The sequence below is a fragment of the Budorcas taxicolor genome, chromosome 18 (genome assembly GCF_023091745.1).
Source record: "Budorcas taxicolor isolate Tak-1 chromosome 18, Takin1.1, whole genome shotgun sequence".
NCBI classification, from domain to species: domain Eukaryota; kingdom Metazoa; phylum Chordata; class Mammalia; order Artiodactyla; family Bovidae; genus Budorcas; species Budorcas taxicolor.
The window spans coordinates 9,768,024-9,789,508 of NC_068927.1; the positions used below are offsets into that span (position 1 = coordinate 9,768,024).

The 21,485-nt window shown below is 56.2% G+C and overlaps 1 protein-coding gene across 1 annotated transcript in view; it reads left to right on the plus strand.

Annotated features, from left to right (window-relative positions):
- The first annotated feature begins 11,327 nt into the window (after window positions 1-11,327).
- CMIP (c-Maf inducing protein) overlaps window positions 11,328-21,485 on the plus strand; it is a 204,568-nt gene continuing 194,410 nt past the window's right edge. Inside the window, exon 1 of the mRNA XM_052655861.1 lies at window positions 11,328-11,624. Coding sequence (XP_052511821.1) covers window positions 11,328-11,624 — 297 coding nt within the window. The remainder of the gene's footprint in view (window positions 11,625-21,485) is intronic.

The window sequence follows — 21,485 nt, forward strand, 5'->3', positions numbered from 1 at the left end:
AGCGGTGCCCACTTAGCTCTGGAGACTGGACTGAGTTGCCCATTTTGGGCCCAATGCCAGACACACAGCAGAGGCAGCCGGAATCCCATGAGGCACTGAAACAGAATTCCAGAGAGATCAGGACAGAAGACGGAGGAGAGAGGAGGCTTTGTGCAGACCCTGCCCGGCTCCTGTTACTCCCGGGGCCTGGCTGTTCCGTGCCGGTTGGGTTCTGACGTGTATGTCCTTTCTGAAGACTCTCCTTCCTCGAGGTGTCACAGAACAGTACGCTAGCTGATCTCTTTGCCTGTCTTTGGAAGTGCTTTGAAACTTGTAAAGTGGGGAACACATTTTCTCGGCAACAGCCACCTTATTGAACACCTGCTGCGTGCAGGTAAAGAAGCTGCCCTAGGTGGTCCAGGACAGGGTGGTGCCACAGGGCGGCGTGGGGAAGCAGTGGCAATGCCGTCCTGCCCCCTGCCCCCGCCCAGTTCAGAATGGGACAGGCCGGCCGGCAGGGCTCCAGTGTTTCCCACTGTCGACTAGAAGAGGTTTTGTGAGACGTCAGAGACAGCATTCATCCCCTTCCTTATCTTTTTTCTCTTTTTGAGAAATGTGAGCTAACAGCAAAATTATGAAAAGCATAACTCGGGCTAAAACAGGCAGCGCTGGGAACTCCCTGGCAGTCCAGTGGTTAGAAGTCCAGGCTCTCACTGCCAAGGGCCCGGGTCGAGGAACTACGATCTTGCATGCCATGAAGCATGACCCAGAAAAATAAAATAAGCAGGGACTTCCCTGGAGGTCCAGAGACAGACTCCAGGCTCTCAGTGCCAAGGGCCCGGGCTTGATCCCTGGTCAGGGAACTAGATCCCATCCCACAGGCTGCAACTAAGAATTCACAGGCTGCAACGAAAGATCCTGCATCCTGTAAGATTCTGCACTCTACAGCGAAGATTTGAGTGCCACAACTCAGACCCGACGCAGACAGATGAGTAAGTAAATAAATATTTAAAACAAATAAAATAGGCAACGTGGCAGGGTGGCTAAGAGAGGGAGGCTAGTACTAAACTGACCCGGTTCAAGTGTGACCTTGGGCAAGTTAATGAACCTCCCTACTCGTCAACTTCCTCATTCATACAATGGAGACAATAAACCCCACTGCAATTTCGTGAGGATTAATTTAAAGGAATCAACACAGGCAAAGTGTTTATACTAGTGGCTGGCACATAGTAAGACATATGTAGGTATTTGCTATTGTTAATAAATGCACAAGGTTGGGGAACACAATGAAAAGAAGTGGTTATTATTTGGGATAAGACGTTTCTTGGGGGACTGTCCAGCTCACAATGACCCACCTGACCATCCTCACCTCTAAGGAGTGGGCGCCAGCATCCATATTCGGACAGCTTAGCTCAGACACTGGCTGGGGTGGGCATCTGGGCCATTTGAGCAACTAAATTCTTCCCTTAGAACTGGACCAAAGAAAGAACTCCCAGTAACTATATATAACATTGTATAGGTAGTTTTTCAAGTCTCCTATAAATGCGTTATCATATTTTCACAATTTAAAAGATAGATAGAAAGAGCTCGTCGATAGTTGATCTCAGCGGATCTCTTGAGGGGTCCCCTTCTGTCAGGCTGAAGTGACACAGCGGAGGAAGTCTGGATGCAGGGTAAGAAGACGCAGAGAGAAGCAGGCACACAGAACCGAGAGAAGGGCCCTGGTTTCTGGCCGTTTCTGAGACCTGTCTACCTTTATGCTCTTAGGGGTCCTATGAGACACCCGTGACTCCTTCTAAGCCATTCCACCCTATCTGAAGCTACCCTGGTTGGCTTCTGTTGCAGTAGGGGTCTCGGCGAGCACCCTGCTGCTGCAGCCTGCCCTCGCTCGCTTCTCTGAATCTGTGAGGGTCTGCTCACCAGAGCTGCAAGAAAACGTCCACTCCTCTCCCTTCAGCCCAGGCAGACTGCAGTTTCGGTTCCATGGCTGCCATGAAGTTCAGCTTCATGGCTGAAGAAAGAAGGAACCAGGAGTTGAGCAACCTGGCTTCCCTACCATGCACTGGGCACTTCTTCCTAAACCTTGCTCTGAGCACTTCACAGGCATTGTCTCGTTTGCTTGATCGTGGCTATCAGATTGGATCTCTGTTTCACAGATGAAGAGACTGAGGCTTCTGAGAAGTTAAGAGGTTCGGGTAGTGTCACCCAGCTAACTCAGGTGGACAGCTGGGATCCAAATCCAAAGTTTGTGCTTTCAGCCTCCTTCCCATCCTTCCTGGAGCCCCTGGATTCCATCCTCCTGTTCTCCTGCTCTGGGATCCTGGACAGACCCTTGATCATGTCTCGGCTCATGAAAGGGGATGTGGCTAGGTTTTGGAAGAGCCACACATACTCCACACATGTTAACACGCCGGCCCCCCTCCCCGCCCCCCGCCATACTTCCTTTCCTTGCTTCTTAGCAACTGACTCAGAGCGGATGGAGGGGAAAGAAGTGAGGTCACATTTAAATTGGTCAATTTGAGCAGCTCACCGCAAAGGCTGGTGTGGGAGAGAGATGCAATTAATCTGAAAAACACAGTGGTTTTTATTTTTAAAAATATGATCCGTGGCCTTCAAACCTCTGTGCGGCTGTGCCAGGCATCCATTTCCACGCGTCAGCAGCAGCCTGGCATTTCATAAAGTCCCTGTGAATTTTTTAAAAAATGAATGGCATTTGTCTTTTTTCAAAAGTAAAACAAATCAATACATGTTCCTTGTAAAAAATTTGGGCTTGGGGGGTGGGAAGAGAGCAGAAAGACGACAGTATTTACCCATAAGTCTTGCAGCTGTGTAATGGATAGATTAGTCAGCCACGAAAGGAACAGACCACAATACGTGCACCAACACGGATGGATCGCCAAAAGTGTTATGGTGCGTCAGAGGTCAGACCCACAGGAGGATGTATCTTCTGACTCTATTTATATGAACTTCAAGAAGGGGTGAAACTATCTATAGTGACAGAAGCAGATGGGGGGATGTCTAGGCCAGCAAGTGGGTGGCTGGGATCAACAGCAGAGGAGCAGAAGAAGCTTTGTTTGGGTTGTGAGAATGTTCTATATTGGTGTCTTGATTCGGGTGGTGGTTACCTCGGTGTAGACCTTCATCAACACTTATCAACCTGTTCTTTTAAACAGGTGACTTTTATTTCATGTAAATTGTATTTTGATAATGTTGATTTCAAAAGGCAAAAGAATGACTTATAATCCCAGCCACTGCAGAGATAACTGCTATTAAGGTTTTGGTGTGTGTATGTAAATCAATTAACTGATTGTGTGTAACAAAGATTCAGTTCAGTTCAATTCAGTCGCTCAGTCGTGTCCAACTCTTTGCGACCCATGAATTGCAGCACGCCAGGCCTCCCTGTCCATCACCAACTCCCAGAGTTCACTCAAACTCATGTCCATCGAGTCCGTGATGCCATCCAGCCATCTCATCCTCTGTCGTCCCCTTCTCCTCCTGCCCCCAATCCCTCCCAGCATCAGAGTCTTTTCTAATGAGTCAACTCTTCGCATGAGGTGGCCAAAGTATTGGAGTTTCAGCTTCAGCATCACTCCTTCCAATGAACACCCAGGACTGATTTCCTTCAGAATGGACTGGTTGGATCTCCTTGCCATCCAAGGGACTCTCAAGAGTCTTCTCCAACACCACAGTTCAAAAGCATCAATTCTTCGGCGCTCAGCTTTCTTCACAGTCCAACTCTCACATCCATACATGACCACAGGAAAAACCATAGCCTTGACTAGACGGACCTTTGCTGGCAAAGTAATGTCTCTGCTTTTGAATATGCTAAGTTGGTCATAACTTTCCTTCCAAGGAGTAAGCGTCTTTTAATTTCATGGCTACAATCACCATCTGCAGTGATTTTGAAGCCCCCCAAAATAAAGTCAGCCACTATTTCCACTGTTTCCCCATCTATTTGCCATGAAGTGATGGGAGAGATGCCATGATCTTCGTTTTCTGAATGTTGAGCTTTAAGCCAACTTTTTCACTCTCCTCTTTCACTTTCCTCAAGAGGCATTTTAGTTCCTCTTCACTTTCTGTCATAAGGGTAGTGTCATCTGCGTATCTGAGGTTATTGATATTTTTCCTGGCAATCTTGATTCCAGCTTTTCTCATGATGTACTCTGCATATAAGTTAAATAAGCAAGGTGACAATATACAGCCTTGACGTACTCCTTTTCCTATTTGGAACCAGTCTGTTGTTCCATGTCCAGTTCTAACTGTTGCTTCCTGACCTGCATATAGGTTTCTCAAGAAGCAGGTCAAGTGGTCTGGTATTCCCATCTCTCAGAATTTTCCACAGTTTATTGTGATCCACACAGTCAAAGGCTTCGGCATAGTCAATAAAGCAGAAATAGATGTTTTTCTGGAACTCTCTTTGCTTTTTCGATGACCCAGCAGATGTTGGTAATTTGATCTCTGGTTCCTCTGCCTTTTCCTACCCAGCTTGAACATCTGGAAGTTCACGGTTCACGTACTGCTGAAGCCTGGCTTGGAGAATCTTGAGCATTACTTTACTAGCATGTGAGATGAGTGCAATTGTGCGGTAGTTTGAGTACTCTTTGGCATTGCCTTTCTTAAGGGTTGGAATGAAAACTGACCTTTTCCAGTCCTGTGGCCACTGCTGAATTTTCCAAATTTGCTGGCATATTGAGTAACAAAGATTAGTTTTAGATAAATGTTCAATCCTCTGTAATATATTTTTTTTTTTAAATTAACCTCAGGGACTTCCCTAGCAGTCCAGTGGTTAAGACTTCACCTTCCAATGAATCAGGTACAGGTTTGATTCCTGGTTGGGGCCCTCATATACCTTGGGGCCAAGAGACCCAAAAGACAAAAAAACAGCAGCAATATTGCGCCTCCAAATCTCCCAAACTAGAGAAGTAGGGGGTGTGGCAGGTCATCACTCAGCTACCCAGTACACAGGCTGCTAAGTAGGAAATGGGGCTCCTACGCCCCCTCCGTCCCTCCCCACCCATGAGCCTAGAAAATGGGCTGACTTCACATCAGCTCAGAAGCGGGAGGGGGATGTTCCCTGACTTCAGGATGAAAACATGACTCCTCTCCTTATACCAGGAGAATAAGCACATTATTTGATCAGTACATTAAATGCCATCAGTACAGAGTGTGTGTTCCATTATGCTGGTGTCTCATGCCTGTTAAAAATGAGGCTCAGGAATACTCTCCTGGATGATGTAATTTTGAGACGGAGTTTTCAGTCGGAGCTTTGGGAATGTTCCCCCAAAGCAGCAGTTCCATGGGGGCAGCTATGAAATTAAGAACAAATAATTCTGCTTCTAGCACCTGGCATATGATTACAGGCATAGCTTCATGCCATTAAGGGGCTCCAGAAACATGACTCCAAACAGGTTGCATCTCATTTCATCCTGTGACTTCCTGTGTTCCTTGACAGCCTGATAAAGCTGACTGTGTTTCCTCCGGCCCCTGGGAAGTGGCATCTGAGGAAGGACGTGCCGTTGCATGAGTGTGGACAATATAATCTCCCCCAGACTGAGAACCACAGGATGCCTGGGGATCATCCTGTACTGGCTGAGAAGGTGGGAAAAACATTTTCCTTCAAACCAGGAGTTCTCAATCAGGGCTGATTCTGCCTCCCAGGTGACATGCGGTAACGTCTGGAGACATTCTGTTTGTCGCAAATCGTGGCTGCTCCTGGCATCTATGGGTTAGGGCCAAGGATGCTGCTGAACACCCTCCAGTGCCCCGGGCAGCTGTCTGCTGCCAGGAATGATCCAGCCCTTAAATGTTTGTAGCGGCCAAAGTTGAAACCCCTGCAAAGACGCTGTACTGAGTGTCTGTGCTCCAGTTGTTGGGCAACATGAGCTTGAGAAGGGCTGTAATCAGGGCCTTGGGAACACGGGTTCGAAGATGACAGCAGTGACATGAAAATACAATGCTTATTCTACGTGCTCACCCAGTGCTGGGCTGTGAGCTCATTTAATTCCTATGACTCTGGGAAAAGGGGCTGTTATAATCCCATTTTACAGCAAATCAACCAAAGATACACACATCTGGTAAATGGAAGGGCAAGGAGTTTGTTTTCTTCTCAGCACACTTTTTTTTGGGGGGTGAAGGGGGAGGAAGGGTGTCCGATTCCCCTCACTCAACTATGAGCCTCACCAGGGCAGCACCTTGTGTGAGCTGGACCTATAGTCCCCAGCAAAGTCCTTGGCCGTCAGTAGGTGCTGACACGGGTTTAATGGAATTGAATGAAGGCAGGCAGGAAGCAGGGCAGTATTGCCTAATGATTAGAATGTTGGCATTGCCGTTTGATTTCCAGCAGATAACCATCATGCAGCTTCTATAGTCCGGAACAGGCAGGGACCTGTTGGAGCTGACCTATGCTCGCCCATGAGAGCTGACTGTTTTTCAGGAATTTTGCAAGCTGGTTGTCAGAGCCATTAAACAGGATGGAATTAATATCAAATTATATTTAAATAAATGATATCTTTAAAAAAGGTAATAAAACTCATCAGTTCAGTCCAGTTCAGTTGCTCAGTCGTGTCCGACTCTTTGCGACCCCATGAACCGCAGCACGCCAGGCCTCCCTGTCCATCACCAACTCCCCACTTCCTAATTATTTTACTAGCGTTTCTGTTCCGAAGGTTATTTATGCCTATTTCAGGGGTCGCCAAACTTCTTCTGTAAAACGGCTAGATAGAAATATTTTAGGCTTTGCAAGCCCTGAGCTGAGACCCCTCTGCCCCTGTTTCATGTCCCCCGGAATGTTCTATCTGTAGGGTGGAAACAGTGCAATCGGGTATGTCTCTTCCCAATTCTCCATGTTCAGTGAGGCCTGCTGATAACCTGAAGATGGCCGTGGTGGGAATATTTCCACCAGGGAGATTGTCAAATGCTATAAATCAGCAACCCCCCAACCCCCGCAAGCTGATGCTTAAACATCCACCAGCACACCGCTGGACACAGTGATGGGCAGAACTGGAACAGATCCTGCCCTCTTGGAGGATACAGTGTGTTGGGTTTGTGGAGCATTTTGTGGAGAGGGGAGGAGGGAACTGGGCAAAGGACCTCTGGGCGTGCGTTAGGTAGAAGCAGACGCCTAGGCGGCCCTCTCTCAGGGCTAGCCATCGGCTCTCACGCTCTCCTCCCCACCGGGGACTCTGCGACTTCCTCACGTCCCTTTGTAGGCTGCCGGGGCAGCAGGTCTGTCTTTCCCCTCTGAGTTGGCTCCAGGGGGTGACCTGAGGGGCCTCAGGGCTGAGCTGCGAGCTCTCTCCCGCTCCCTCACTACATGCCCCCAGCGTCTAGCATGGAGCAACATCTTCACCAACATGGCCCCGAGTGAATCCGTGGTACATTGTTGATCCAAGTGGAAGAGGAACTTGCAGTGAGCCGGTGAGAGCAGAACGTTGGTCTTTGGGGCGGGCTCAAACGAGGGGCTGCCAGCCAAGACTGGAGAACATGGAACTTTGTCTGGTGATCTTTGTGAGTCAACTGGCCCACGAGCCCCGGGAGAGTGATGGGTTCGTGCCCTTGCCTGTCGCTCCTACTGCTCCATGGCCCTCTCAAGTTTGATGCCAGGAGGGTGACCTCTAAGGGACCTGCACTATTGCTGGCAGAATCTGGACTCCTGTGGCACCGAGGATGACCTGGGTACCCGAGGCATTGGTGGAAACTCAGTGGGCTTGTGTCTCCCACAGAGGCTGGGGGGCTGCAGGGAGGGGGCTTCTGATGGAATCTGACAGCTGGACTTACTCGTTTTTAGGTCAAGAACCTGGGCCATTGGGAGGTGAGGGACTCTGCGTATCACTGAGTATAAGCGCATTCCATCTCCTCGCAGCCTCGCTCACTGACCTCAATCTACTGCCTAAGCAACAGGGGACAGGTGAGCCTGACCACAGGTCACTGTGTATTTGCTTGCAAGCACGAGCGCTACTGTTGACCAGGAACTCCTGCTTTCAGTTTCCAGGGAACTTCTTATAGTACCTTGTGGGCTCCATGTCACTGACCTCAAACTCAAACCAAGAAATATTATTGAAAGATATATTGATCAAATTCAGCACTTTTCTTCCTGAGCCTCTGCTCAGGAAAACATTACAGAAGGAGTGGGAAAGACATGGTCAGACAGAATTTTGGGTCAAAATCTTGGCTAAGATCCTCATGTTTGTCTAAACCTCAACTTCCTCATCCTTAAGATGGAGATGGTGATTTCCGTCTTCTGGGTTGGTTGAGAGGAAGGAAAGAGAACAAACTTATAACTCCCCTAGCATAGTACCTGGCACTTGATCACGCTGCTCCTATTCATCAAGCACCATGCCAAGCAGTGCTGAGGAGGTCTGGATGACATCTGAAACTGCATCCTGGTAAATCTCGTTCTGCTGAAGCTCTGCCCCCTGAATGGGGAGAGGAGGGTCCACAGATGTCCCTCAAGTGGACGGCAGCTGCTTTGTCTGCCATCGAGCCTCCCTGCTCATGATTTCCTGTTGCACCCCATCACCTCCTTCCTGGGTACCCTCGACAGCCTCTCCACCAGCCTCCCTGCCTCCAGGCTGCTGCTCTGCAAACCTTGTCCATGTGCTGTGGCCAGTGACCTGGATGAAGGTGACATCTACAAGTCACTGCCCTGGATGGCCTGTGTGGTGGCTTCCCACCGCTCTCAGGGGAGAGTCTGGTCCCTGGGCCTGCACTTCAGGGCACTGCTTGCTCTAACCCTGCTCACCTCTAGGGCCTTTGCCCTGCACCCTCCGGGCTCTTTCTATGCCGTGGCAAAACGCCTGCCATTTCCTGCATGGGCTGAGGGTCTTCCCTGATTCCTAATGACCACGTGGAGTCAGGACATGTCCACAGCGCCACAGCACACACCCGCAAACCTCTCCCCACCCCCACTCCCCGCCATGAGGAGTATGGTAATTGTCTTTACATGGCCTTAGATGCTGAGCTTCGCACCTGGGCCAGGTCCTGATTAGCCACATGAGGCTGGCAGCCTCTCTGTATCCTTACCTGCAGGAGGGGATGGTGATGGGTCAATCCTGTGTCATAGTGTTGCTGTGAGAAGGAAAAGTTGTATGTGTGCTTAGGATGCTAGGAATTATTCCTGCAATTGGCAAATAGCAGCTCAATAAAGGTCTGAACAACAGATCTAACCCCCTTAAATGGGCTTCCCAGGTGGTAAGGAACCTGCCTGCCAATGCAGGAGATGTAAGAGACATGGGTTCGATCCCTGGGTCAGGAAGATCTCCTGGAGGAGGGCATGGCAACCCCCTCCAGTATTCTGGCCTGGAGAATCCCAGGGACAGAGGAGCCTGGCGGGCTACAGTCCACAGGGTCGCAGAGTCAGACACGACTAAAGCGACTGAGCAGGCACAAACCCTCTTAAAGATATGGCCTGGAGCTGCGTCATCAGTTAGGGACTCCGGCTTTACTCCTTCTTGTTTGATGGCTTTCTCAAGGCTGTTGAAGTTCAGAACTTGAAGAAGAGAAACTGCCAGCAGGTTGTAGGGAGTCAGTGAATTCCCCATTTCCCCACCTCATTTGCCTCCCCATGGCTCCTGAGAGAACAGCTCTGCACATCTATCTTCTGGGCAGCCTGCATGTTTCTTCTCTGCGGAGGGACACACATCGGGCCCTGACTTCCACCCAGGTGCCAGCCCTGGCCCAGCTTGGGTGAGTATCTTTTGGGAAGCCCTAACCTCGTGTGTTCTGGAGCAGGGGAAAGGGACAATCCCCACTGAAGGGCTGCCGTGGACAGACTTTGGCATTTATGATGCAATTCAATGCATGCTCACACACCCGTGTGTCCACTTACAGAGGCACTTTCACTAAACTAAAAGGCACAGATCTGGGGGTTTTAATGCTATTGACAGGTGGATGTGAGGAACCCAACCCCAGAGCTGAGCACTGGCTAGGTAGCTCTGGGTACCTTTTCCGATGGCACACAGGGACCATTTCTTGTTGCACAGCTGGAGTGCCCCCGTGACATGGCAGTTCTTTCCCTGAGGGTGCTTCCAATATGGTTTTCTCACAGCCCTGCAGGGCCTGGGAACGCAGACAGAAATGACCCGGCCTGAAGGGGAGAGGAAAAAAGGTCTGGGCTGCTGGGGTGCAGGCAGAGGGGGTGAACATAACACTGGAGAGGGATTCTGTGTCTAGGTTCCTGTTAGGAACTGATCGGACTCCAGGAGGAGAAGGAAAGCAAGGGGGGATGGTGGCTGGGGAGCCTGTCTCCTCCCCGCAGAAGCTTGAGGACCCCAAGGGCAGACAGACATCTGTAAATGACCAGAAGGCCCGTGGAGTCCCACCGGCTGAGCCAGGGTGTGTGTGGCTCAGTATTTGGATACCTGATGGGACATTTGCAATTCCAGGGAATATCTATGTCCCCTGGCCATCCAGGTGGGCGGCCAGAGCTGAGCCGGGGTGGAGGGTCACCTGGCCATCCAGGTGGGCGGCCAGAGCTGAGCGGGGGTGGAGGCTCACCTGGCCATCCAGGTGGGCGGCCAGAGCTGCGAGGGGGTCCCAGGTCGGGCGGCCCTCCCCCAGTACCTCCGGCCCAGCCCTCCCCGGCCCCGGCCCCGGGCCCTCGGGCTGGCACCCGGGCGGCCCTCCGCCACCCGCGCGGACCGCTCTCGGGCCCGGGCCGCCCGGGCACCGGCGGCGGGGGGGGCGCGGCCCGGCGTGACGTCAGGCGCCCCGCCCCCGTCCCCCGGTTCCGGGCGGGGCGCCGGGGTCCCGCGGGCCAGGCCGCCCCCGCCCCCCTCCCCGGGGCCGCCGCTTCTGCCGGGCCGCGCCCGCCCCTCGCCCCCCCGCCGGCGGACCCCGCCCGCGCGAGGCCGAAGCCGCGGCGGCGGCCGGCGTTGCCGCCATTGACGTCAGAGGGCGGGCACATGACCCCCGGGGACCAATCGCGCGCGCGCCGCGCGGCCCCGCGAGCTCCCCGCCGCGCCGGCCCCCGCGGCCCCGCCGCACACTCGCTCGCGGACGGCCGCCCGGACACACGCACCGTGCACACGAGCGGGCGGCGGGCCCGAGACACGCCCGCCCGCGCGGCCGCCCGCCCACGCCGCCGCCGCCCCCCGCTCGCCCGCGCCCCCGCCAGCCGCCCGCCGAGCCGGTCCGGCCGCCGCGAGCATGCACCCGACGAGCTAGGAGGAAGCCGGAGCCCGCAGGAAGCCCCGCGCCGCCCGCCGCCCGGGCCCCGCCCCTGCGGGGCGCCCCCAGCCCCGCGCCCGCCGCCTTCCCGGGGGCTGGGGGGGTGCGGGCCGCCGCCCGGGGGGCCCCGCCGCCCCGGCAGCCCGGGCCAGCCCCTCTCCCCGCTTCCCTCCGGCCCGGCCATGGATCTGACCAGCAGCTCGGGCGGCGGCGACCCTCGGCAGATCGAGGAGACCAAGCCGCTGCTGGGGGGCGACGTGCCGGCCCCCGAGGGCACGAAGATGGGCGCCGTGCCCTGCCGCCGGGCCCTGCTGCTGTGCAACGGGATGAGGTACAAGCTGCTGCAGGAGGGCGACATCCAGGTCTGTGTCATCCGGCACCCGCGGACCTTTCTCAGCAAGATCCTCACCTCGAAATTCCTGAGGCGCTGGGAGCCGCACCACCTAACGCTGGCCGACAACAGCCTGGCGTCCGCCACGGTGAGTCGCTATGCGCGTCGGCGCGCCCGCACCCCCGCGCCTCCCCTCGGGGCCGGGGAGGCGCCCCCTCCCACCGGCCGCTGCACCTGGAGCTCGGGGCCTGCCCGGCGCCGGGGGGGTGGTGGTGGGGGCACCGGGAGAACCGGGCACCCCTTTCCCCGGCTGGGCTCCCGGCTGCATTGTGGATTCCTGCGGGCCCGGGGAGACCCTGGAATTCTGGAGAGGATCTGGCCTTGTCCCCAGACTGAGCATTCGGGCACCTCCGGGCCCAGCGCTTGTGTTCCTTACGGCTGGGACCTTGGGATAGACCCGAGGCTGGGCCCCGTTGGTGGTGAGGGTTCCCTTTCTGAAGGCACATCTGGATCTGCGCCGGAAGGGAAAACAAAACAGTTTTTTTAAAAAAGAAAAAAAAGCCCCAACAACCTCAAAACCCCAAAACCCAAAAAATTTCCAGAAGCCAGTTCCTTTCTTTGCTCTACCCGTCTTTTTCCTGCCCGGGCTGGCAGGCAAAACTGGGTGCTTCCCTTTCTGAAAAAAAAAAAAACAACCCACCTCGTTGGCAACACAGGGAGGGTGGAAGTGGAGGGGGAGGGGGCGGGGGTCCTGGGTTATCTCCTCCCCACAGAGGGCGGTCAAGTTCCAGTGCGGAAGCTGGCTTGTGGGGCTCTGGTGTTGCATTGTCTGTGTAGTATTTTGTACGTGTGTTTTGTTGCTGGAGGTTGTATTTATGTTATTGTTTTAAAATGTATGGTTGGGACTGGGTCACCCTGATGAGAGGGAGAGAAGTCGCGGATTGGTTTCTGAAATCAAATCTGCAAGGTGGAGAGAGAGGGCTGTGGTGGGGTCGCTGCGGGGGAGGGTAGCAGGCAGGAGGTGAACAGGATGCTTTGTGTTTTGAAACAAGGACAGTTTAAAGCACCAGCTCTGCTTGGGCCCGAGTCTTGATGGGTGCAGGGTGGTATGTGGTGGGGGGTGTCCCATCCTCTCTGGAGAGGTGGCAGGTCTTCCCCAGAATGCAGTCTTCCCTGGGGCAGCCCTGATCCTGTTTACTAAGCCTGTGGGGCAGTGGGGGTGTGCTGAATCCAATGCCTGCCCACACCTGTGCCAAGAAAACCCAGCCAGGAAGCAGGGTGTCACTTACACGACATGTCACAAACGTGTAGCGTGTGCAGACATCCCCCCAGCGTCCATGTTCCCTTGGCAGTGTGTCACAGGCCATGACACATGCTCCAAGGAATGGGGAGGGGGGAAAAGTTAGCAGAAGAAACCATACTCCTTGAAACAGCTCCCCCTCCCCCCCACCTCCCCAGAGCATTGAAACACACGAGGACTCTTATTCTGAATTTTGGGTCCGACGTGCTCAGAACACCTATTTTTTCTTTCCTGTGGGCACGCTGGTGCAGTCTGCAATGACCGCCTTCTCGGGGAGGATCCTGGGTTGCCGTGAAGCCTTCCAGCCCCAGTTTCAGGCTCGCGCATGTTCTCAAACCCTGTCCCGAGCCCCAGGCCGCGGCATTTGGCTTTTCATTTGACGGAGGGGGAGCCTCGGAAAACCCGCCAGCACACAGAGTTTTAGATTCAGCCCTCAGTGGTCCCCTGCCTGGGAGCCGCAGCCTCCGAATCTGGCTTCAGAATTTCCCGCTGGCTGGCGGGAGGTGGGGGGTCAGAGTGGGGGACTTTTGTCTTTCTTTCTGCCACTCCTTAACATGAAGGGGAGCCGGGGAGGAGAAAGCGGCTGGGAGGCACAGCGGCCCTCCACGGGAAGGACGGGCCCAGCTCCTGTCCCCCCCTGGGGGAAGCTGGGCACTGTGCTGTGCTGCCCGCGGTTGGGGGGAGCCAGCTTGGTAGGTGCAGGGTGCCCCTCCCCCTCACTGCCCTCCCCCAGTTTACCTCTGATTGCTCAAGAGGTGTGTTTTGGAGAGAGAGAGAGGAGGAGACGAGGGTGAAGCCACTTGCCCTGGGCTTCTCAAGCAGCCGCCTCCCCCCGCTGCCCCCCCGCCCCGCACCATCTTCCCCAACTGGGTTGGGTGGCACCTTCCCCTGCCCAGGCACCTCCGGAGAAGAGCCATGATTTTCTGGGCCTGGGGGCCGGGGGCCAGATGTGTCTCAGCAGAGCCTTGCCCTGGCGTTGGGAAACACGTAGGGGGGATCTCCGGGCCGGTGTGCCATGGGCTGCCCCCAGGCCCCGCTGGCAGGGGAAGGGTTGTCCCTAACTTTGGCCATGGTGGGCTCCAGGGGGATGCACGAGTCTCTGTGTGCCAGGGCCCGTGGGCACGGACTGGGGCTGCTGAGGCAGGCCCGGCCACGGCGGCGGCCTCCAGGGCAGAGGTGGGGTTGATGGGCACCTTATCCCATCACCAGACACCTGGCTGGTGCTGGTGTCCAGGCCCCGGGGAAGGAAAGCAGCCCAAGGGGTTTCTCTGAGGCCTGGGCATTATGTAATCTGTCTGCGTTTTAGAGCGCGGCCCAAGCCCTCGATTGAGAAACGTTAGCCCAAATGAAACAAAGGTGAACTTGAGTGTAGTTCACGGTGGCGGCGGAAAGCCCCGTGCGGCCCAGCCTCAAGCTGCCGGTGGGGCGGTGTTTCATACCGGTCACAGCCTTCCATAAAATGTGCACCGTCCTTTCATTAAGCCGTCTATACAGCTCCTCTCGGAACCGTCTGGTAATTATCTGGTTAACTGTGTGGGCTTCAGGCACAAGACTCAGAGTGATTGATCTGGATTCAAACCAATAAACAAACCAAATACACTCTTTGCCCAAACCCTCTTTGTAGTCTGTCTACACGATCCAATTAGCTGGATGGTGGTCAGAGATACAGACCAGGCGTCCAGGACCACAGCTGTCTCAGGCGGGTGGGGGATGGCGTCCAGGCTCTCAGTCCCACCTGGCGGCAGCTCCTGCCGGGTGCCCCCCACCCCCCAGGTGAACGGCCCTCTCTCCATTCCCTGCTGGGGAGGTGGGCTCAGCCCGGGGGGGGGGGGGTCAGGGGGCGGCGGAGGATGGGCTGGACGGTGGCAGCCTCCTCCCCTGGCCCGGCTGTAAACTTTGCCTTCGGCGGGGTCAGGTTGGAGCTTGCCCCTGTGCCTATCTGCTGGGCCGGTTACTGATTAAATCCTTGCAGAGTCAACAGTGTGCCTGACATGGCCGGTGACAGCGCCAGGCCTGATGCACTGTGTGCAGGAGACTTTGGATCCGGAAGACTCATAAACAAAGAGGGAAGCACAAAGGCGGCGGCGACCCGGCTGGCTGCCGAGGGGCTGGGTGGGGGTGCTTGCGCGGCGCCTGCCCCTCCCTGGGGTACACATGGCCGCACCTTGCGGGGGAAGGGCCCATCTGCCCGGGCTGTGGCCTGCACACGGCGCCTCCTTGCCGTTTCATGTCCGGACTTCCCAGTCCCCCGCCTCCCTGGGCCTCTCGTGGCTGCTGCCCATGGCGTTGGTGGTAGCCAAAGGCTTGGAGTCCTGCAGAAGCAGGCAGGATTCGGGTCGAGGGACCAGAATCCATTTTGCTGTGGTCTTGCCTGAGCTGAATTTGATCACCTGCTGGGCATGTTTGTCCGCGGGAAGAGGGCTTTGTCCCTGTGCTTTGTCTCCTCTGCACCAGAGAAGTGTGGATCAGCTGCTAACCTTTTATTCTACCTTTAAAAAAAAAAACAACATTTAGCATGTGGCATCTCAGAATTGGGGGAGGTGGTCTCGTCTGACCAAAGAGGGGTCAGAGCATGGGTTAACAGTGGCCTTCTTTATTCTTAAGGCTCGATTCATTGATGAGACTTGTTTTTAGATTCTCAGCCATTCTGCTGCTTCGACTGAAATGTCTCTGGGCTTTTTGCTGTGAAAGGGAAAAGAGGAGTCCCTTCAGTTTTTGTTGGTCTCTTTGGCCTGACGTTTCCTTCGGGGCCCGACCTTCTGAGCGTGGACTCATGCTTCCTAAGCACCTACTGGGTGTCGAGTGCCAGGTTTGTCCGGATGGTGGCTTCTCTTGGGAGTTAGAATCTGCCCTCCTGAGTGAGTCCCAGGTCCCGTGGGAGCTTGCCTGCGTGTGTACGCACACGTGTGTCCGTTTCTCCACCCCTGTCACTTGCACCTCCTCCTTGGGCCCGTCCCGGGCTTTGATTTGTGTGATGCTTTTCGTGGCATGACTAAACACAGAGAACTCTTTTTTCCTCTTTCAATGCCATTTGTCATAAGATTTTGGAGTATATCAAATTTGTTTCCCAGGTAACTTGTCTGATTGGAGGGGTGGAGGGGAGGGGCAGAGACAGAAGAGGAGGAGAAAGTCTGAATTCTCTGTAAACAGCACAGGTAGTCTGTTCCCCCAGGCTGTAATAAATAAGTGCGGTTTTCAGGAGGGAGTAGTTTTGATGCTGCTGCTGGCCTGGTGCAATCTGAGGTGCCCTTTCTGGCCACAGGCAAAATCGCGCCGGTCCAGGTTGAAGGTGTCAAGCCTGCAGCTCATGACTGGGCTCTGCTATTGAGCCAGCGTGGGCTCCGTGCCCACAGGTGGCCATGCCCGGCGTGCCCACTCCTCGATGCCAACTGGGGTGCCTGCTGACTCACCTGGCAGTGGGATAGGGCATTCGTGGGGCACCGCATTCAGCCAGGCTTAGGGGGACCCTGGCAGCCAGGTCACCCTGAAAAACTGAAGCTCCCCAAGGGTACCTCATTGCTGGCTTCAGCTTGGCCCGCGAGCATGGTACCCACTTGGTAGTTTGGTGGAATGGACCTCCAGATGTGGTCAAGTTACGCCTTAGATGAGAGGCTTAAATGAGATTCAGCAAGGCAGCCTCCCAGTTCAGGTGTCTCCACTGTGGAGCAGCACAGAAGGGTTTGCTCAGGGTCTGGATTGTAAACTTCCTGGCTCTGTGACTTTGGGAACGTTGCTTTCCCTTGCTGGGCTTTGCTTTTCCCCTAGAAGAGGGGATGAGCCTGCCTCACGTCCAGGGCTCCTGTGAATACTGGAGATTGCTCACGTTGGCACCTGGCAGGTGCCAGCACGCGACAGGGGTGTGACAGGGGCCCATGATCCCCTTGAGGTTCTCCACTTTAGCCTGAGAGAGCGTCGTGAAACCCTGGATGGATGCAGGGGGCGACCGCTCTTTAGAAATGGGCCAAGTCCAGAGGAAAGTCTCCAGGGACGAATGGTGTGTTTGGGAGACTTAGGGCTGTTTAGTGGATCTGGGATGTATGAAGGAAGAGAAATTGTTGGAAGCAGTTTGTGAACAATTCCTCAAGGGGAACAGTCTAGTTTTTTTTTTTTTAATACAGAATTCCCCCCACCATCTTTTTTTTTTTTTCCTGAAAACTGAAACACTAACAGGCACGTCGAGTACCTTCAGATGGTACGGCAGGGCACATGGGGAAGGTGACGCGTCCCTACAGTCCCCAGTTCTGCTTGCAGGCTGGCCCTGCATCCTTGCTGAGCGTTCGGGGCGTCTTCACAGGGTCCTGTGCTGCCGTTCCTGGCCGGGCGGTGTGCTCTCTGTCATTCGTTCTGTGCAGACCCGTCCCAGCCGAGCTGCTCCTCTCTGCGCATGTCAGGGGCCACCACAGCGGCGTCAGTAGACGATCCCCTGCCACTGGACACTTAGCTTAGCCCCAGGCTTCTGCTGTTTCCAGACAGACAACCTGCCGTTTTTATGGAGTGGAGTCGCTCTGTCTTTACCATTTGAGTGCTCTTCGCCTGCTTTTCTGGTGAGTGTTAAAATATTCAGGCCCGCAGTGCTTCGGGAGGGTGTGCTGACCCTCCCACAGCGGGGACGGGCCGTGCAGCCTGGGGTCACTGCTGTCTTGAGCCACACCTGGGTCGGGCTCACTATCAGGGGCCAGCGAGCCTCCTGAGGGCCTGGCCGCCCGGCCCCAGCCGGAGCCGTTGACCTCCGCCCTGAGGACAAGGGTCTGTGTGGCTAGGCCAGCCGTTTCCTGCCCCACCTGAGAGCATCGCTGCTGTCCCCTGGCTTCCTGCTTCCCCAGGATGGAGGCCAGGCTGCCCGGCCCCGCGGTTAGAAAAGGAGGAAGTGACAGTGTCTCTTCCCGGCTCCTGGCGCTAGTGACAAGGCACCCAGTGTGTTCAGTGGGGCGCTGAGGGAGGCCGTGTGAGGCTGAAGCTGGGCTGATACCAGCAGGGCCCTATGAAGGGTGCACACACGCGTGCATGTGTGCGTGTGCATACGGGTGGTTTTTGTGTCTGTTGAGACTAAGGGGATCACGGAGCACATATTTTTTCGTGCGGAAATGGGTTGTTGTGCTGAAAGTGAATGTCCAGTAGCTTTTATACCTGCCACATCCCGCTGTCTGCGGTGTCGGTGGGGTGGGTGGAGGGGAGCAGCCAGACCCAGCAGAGGGGTCAGACGGGCAGGCTTGAGTCCAGCTCCCGCAGCGCCCTGGATGGTGGGTGACCTCGGGCAGGCCACCTCCCCTCTCTCGTTATCTGTGAAGTTCACATTATGGGGACTTCCTTTTAGCATGATGTCAGGGTTAGGTGAATTAAGGCTTGGCAGTTCATTTAGCAGGTAAATATCGCTGTAGGCACTTTGAGGAAAACCAATCCCTGCCCTCCTGGAACATGTGTCGGTGGGGTGGGGGCAGACAAGAAACCACTAAGTAAGGAATATAAAGTCTGTCCAGCCCCTGAGAAAGCAGCAGCAACAGGTGGGCGAGCTGCGCGGGGCTCGGCCTCGCTGATTTGCATGCCGCACTCAGGGCAGGAGGCGGTGTCTGGTGGGAGAGTGTTCCTGACAGAGAGGACTGCAGGTGCAAAGGCCCTGAGGCTGGCCTGGCTTAGTGATCACGCGGCGAAGTGCCCGCATCTCAGTAAACGCGCTCCAGTTGTCGTCACCCCTGCCTTCCAGGAGCTCTCGTCACCTATTAAAAAATATCTGTAAGCACCTGTACATGCTTGGTGCGGGGCACGCCGGCAGCTCCTTGCCCCGTGGAGCTCTTTCCTTTCTTTCTAGCACTTCTGGGGTGTGTGTGTTTTATTTAACCTGCTCCCTCCCTTAGTGGAGAACGGCAGTGCTCTAGGAGACTCTTAAATTATTCAGTACAATTCCCAGCCAAACTCTTCAAAACCAGCGCTCTTTGTCCATACTGCATTAGAGGTTCTCAGACCTAGAACCTACTAATCATTGAATTCGCCTCAGGCTTTTTTCTGTTGAGTAAGCGCTGAGGGCCAGCGTGTTGCCCAAAGACCCTTGCACTTGACCCAGCAGCTGGGCAGGCACTCACCCCGGGCCTCCCATCCCCAGCACCCCAGGCTGCTACTGCCTGCCTTTTCTGTTGGTTCTCCTGCTCTCAGGCTGCTGTCAGAAATGATGTGACTGGGAGGGCATGCACAGACGAGGCTGAGGAAACGCCTTTCGCTGGGAAGGAGAAGGGCCAGATTCTCCCGTCGCCGGCGGGACTCCGTGGGGCAGGGCAGCAGAGGCTCCTGGGGCTGCGGTCGTCAGGGGAGAGGAGAGGGCCCTGGCACGTCCTGGGGTCCTGGGCTGGCCCCCAGCTCTCAGAGGTCTGGGAGAGTCGCAGGTAGGAGCGCACAGCCCGGGGAGAGCCCAGACCGCCTCCCGGCCTGTCTGCTGGTCCCCAGCTCTCAGAGGTCTGGGAGAGTCGCAGGTAGGAGCGCACAGCCCGGGGAGAGCCCAGACCGCCTCCTGGCCTGCCTGCTGCCTCTCGGCTCACTGTCCGGCCCAGGTGCGTCTGGTCTCCTCTGCGTGCCCGCGTGAGGCTCAGCGAGCGCTGGGGCCTCCCCATGCGTGGGTCGGGGTGCTGTAGGGGGTGGGGGAGAGCCAGCCTGTGCTTCCCGCAGCACGGGTCCCTTCTGGCTCCTGTCCTGGGCCAGTGGGGGTGTCTGCCCCGTCCAGGGCCTCATGGAGTAGGGGCTGGGGAGAGGGCGCGAGCACCACGCGGAGGTTTGGTCTGTGAGTCTGGCTGCTCTGGGCCACAGCTCAGTCACAGGGTGACCCCGGAGGGCGGGGGAGGCTGGGGAGCAGAGTGCGTCACATGCGGGAGACAGGAGCCCCTGGATCAATGGTGACTTCTGCCCCGGGGCCTCTGAGACGTGACAGCGGTCCGGGGGTCTCCAGGGTACCTGGAGCGGAGCTGCTGCCCTGAAAGGAAATCCACATGGCCTGGTCTCATCTGGCTCCTGGGTTTGAGTGAGGGGGCCAATCAGGAAAGTTTGCAGTCTTGCTGTCTGGTGGGGAATAAAACAGAGAATGCAAACCTCTTGCACCGGCTGAGCAGCGTGCTCATGATCACTGTGAGGCTCACCGTCCGTGCGCTGAGGACCAGGCACCATGCTCAGTGAAGTTTCTGAACAACCCTGCGGGGCAGGTGTCAGCCTTCCCATTTTACAGACGCTGCACTGGAGACTCAGACGGCGAGAACTGGGGAGAGGTGGAGTGGCGAGGCAAAGGCGGGTCTACGCCACACCTGAGGGTGCTTGTGTGTGAATGTCCGTGCGTCTGTCTGCTGGAGGTCCAGAATGACTTAAGCTTCTTGCAGAAGCTTCTCAGTTGGGAACCAATGTGCTTATCAGTTTCGTGTTTGGCAGACGTCCCTTGGCGAATTTGTCAAGTGAGTTCAGGGAACTGGTGTTAGAACGTGAATGCCAAGTATTTGCATAGAGCAAGCGCCAGGTACTAGGTTTTTGGACGGCGCACCAGCTACTGTGTGTGCAGAGGGGTTTCCAGGTCCTGCCCTTGGGAGCAGGCCCCCCCACCCCCAGGCGCTGGGCGGGCAAGGTGCGTGTTCGCTGGCACTGCACGTACAAAGTCAGATACACCCTTTGCCCCCCTAAAGACTCACACTCAGATTGGGGTGCACTTCAAATGAGGGGTACTATAGGGGCATGCCTCCTCAGAGAGATGTGTGCCTCGTCTTGCTCTTTGGAGGCAGGAAGAGGTGCTGCTGCTGGAGGACAGGGGGTTTCATGAAGGACTTTGTTGGAGAGACTCATCTCGATGGATAGAAGTGGGATTGGGGACTGGCAAAGAAGGGGGTAGGGGCCGGGGCCGTGGGGGCACGCTGGGGACACTGTGCCATCCTTCGCAGGCGGTGGGCGGCGTGAGAGCATGTGGGGATGAGGACAGGCAGAGTTGCTCCCCAGCGTCGGGGGGCTCACCAGGGCACGGGTGGGCTGGGAGGGCTTGTATCACGACGCGGGGGTGGGGGGCCCAGCTGAGAGCCCGGGGTGCCCCTGAGCGGGAGCTTCGGGAGAGTGGGGGTCTGCATCACCAGGCCAGGCTTCAGCCCCAGCAGCAACTGCCGGACCGCAGTCACTGCCTGGGGTTCGCTTTCAGGAGCTGGGCTGGGTGGACACTGCCGTGACCCCAAAGCACCCCCACGCTGCTGTCACCCCTCCTTTTCACAGAGGGGGCCCCAGGGCCAGGCCTCTCAGCAGCTGCTCTTTGGCTGAGTGTGTGGATGACCGAGTGAAGGAAGGGGCGAACGTCTGGTCGGGTGGGCCCTCGTGTGGGTGGGCGCGGAAGACCTCCACTGTCTGAGTCCCTGCCCTTCCGTTGCCTCCAGTGAAGGGCAGCGCGTGCCCTGCGGTTCCCCACAAAGGGCTGGACAGGCCTGCGCTTCCTGGCCCGCAGCCCCCAGGGCCCTTGGGTGCTTTCCAGACCCTGGGCCCTCCGCGGGGCACTGTGGTTCCCAGCACTCCCCTTCTGGAAGCTTCCTTCCCAGAGGCCTGGCGGGGAGGCCCAGCCCAGCCCTGGGGTGCTTGGGAAGGGGGTCACATGGAGCCGAGGCCGGGCAGCCGTGCTGGCACCCGGGGGCCATCGTGGGCCCTCGTGGGCCCTCGGGCCAGCGGGCTGGGCAGTGGCGGGGGCAGGGCTGCTCGCTGGAGGAGGAGCAG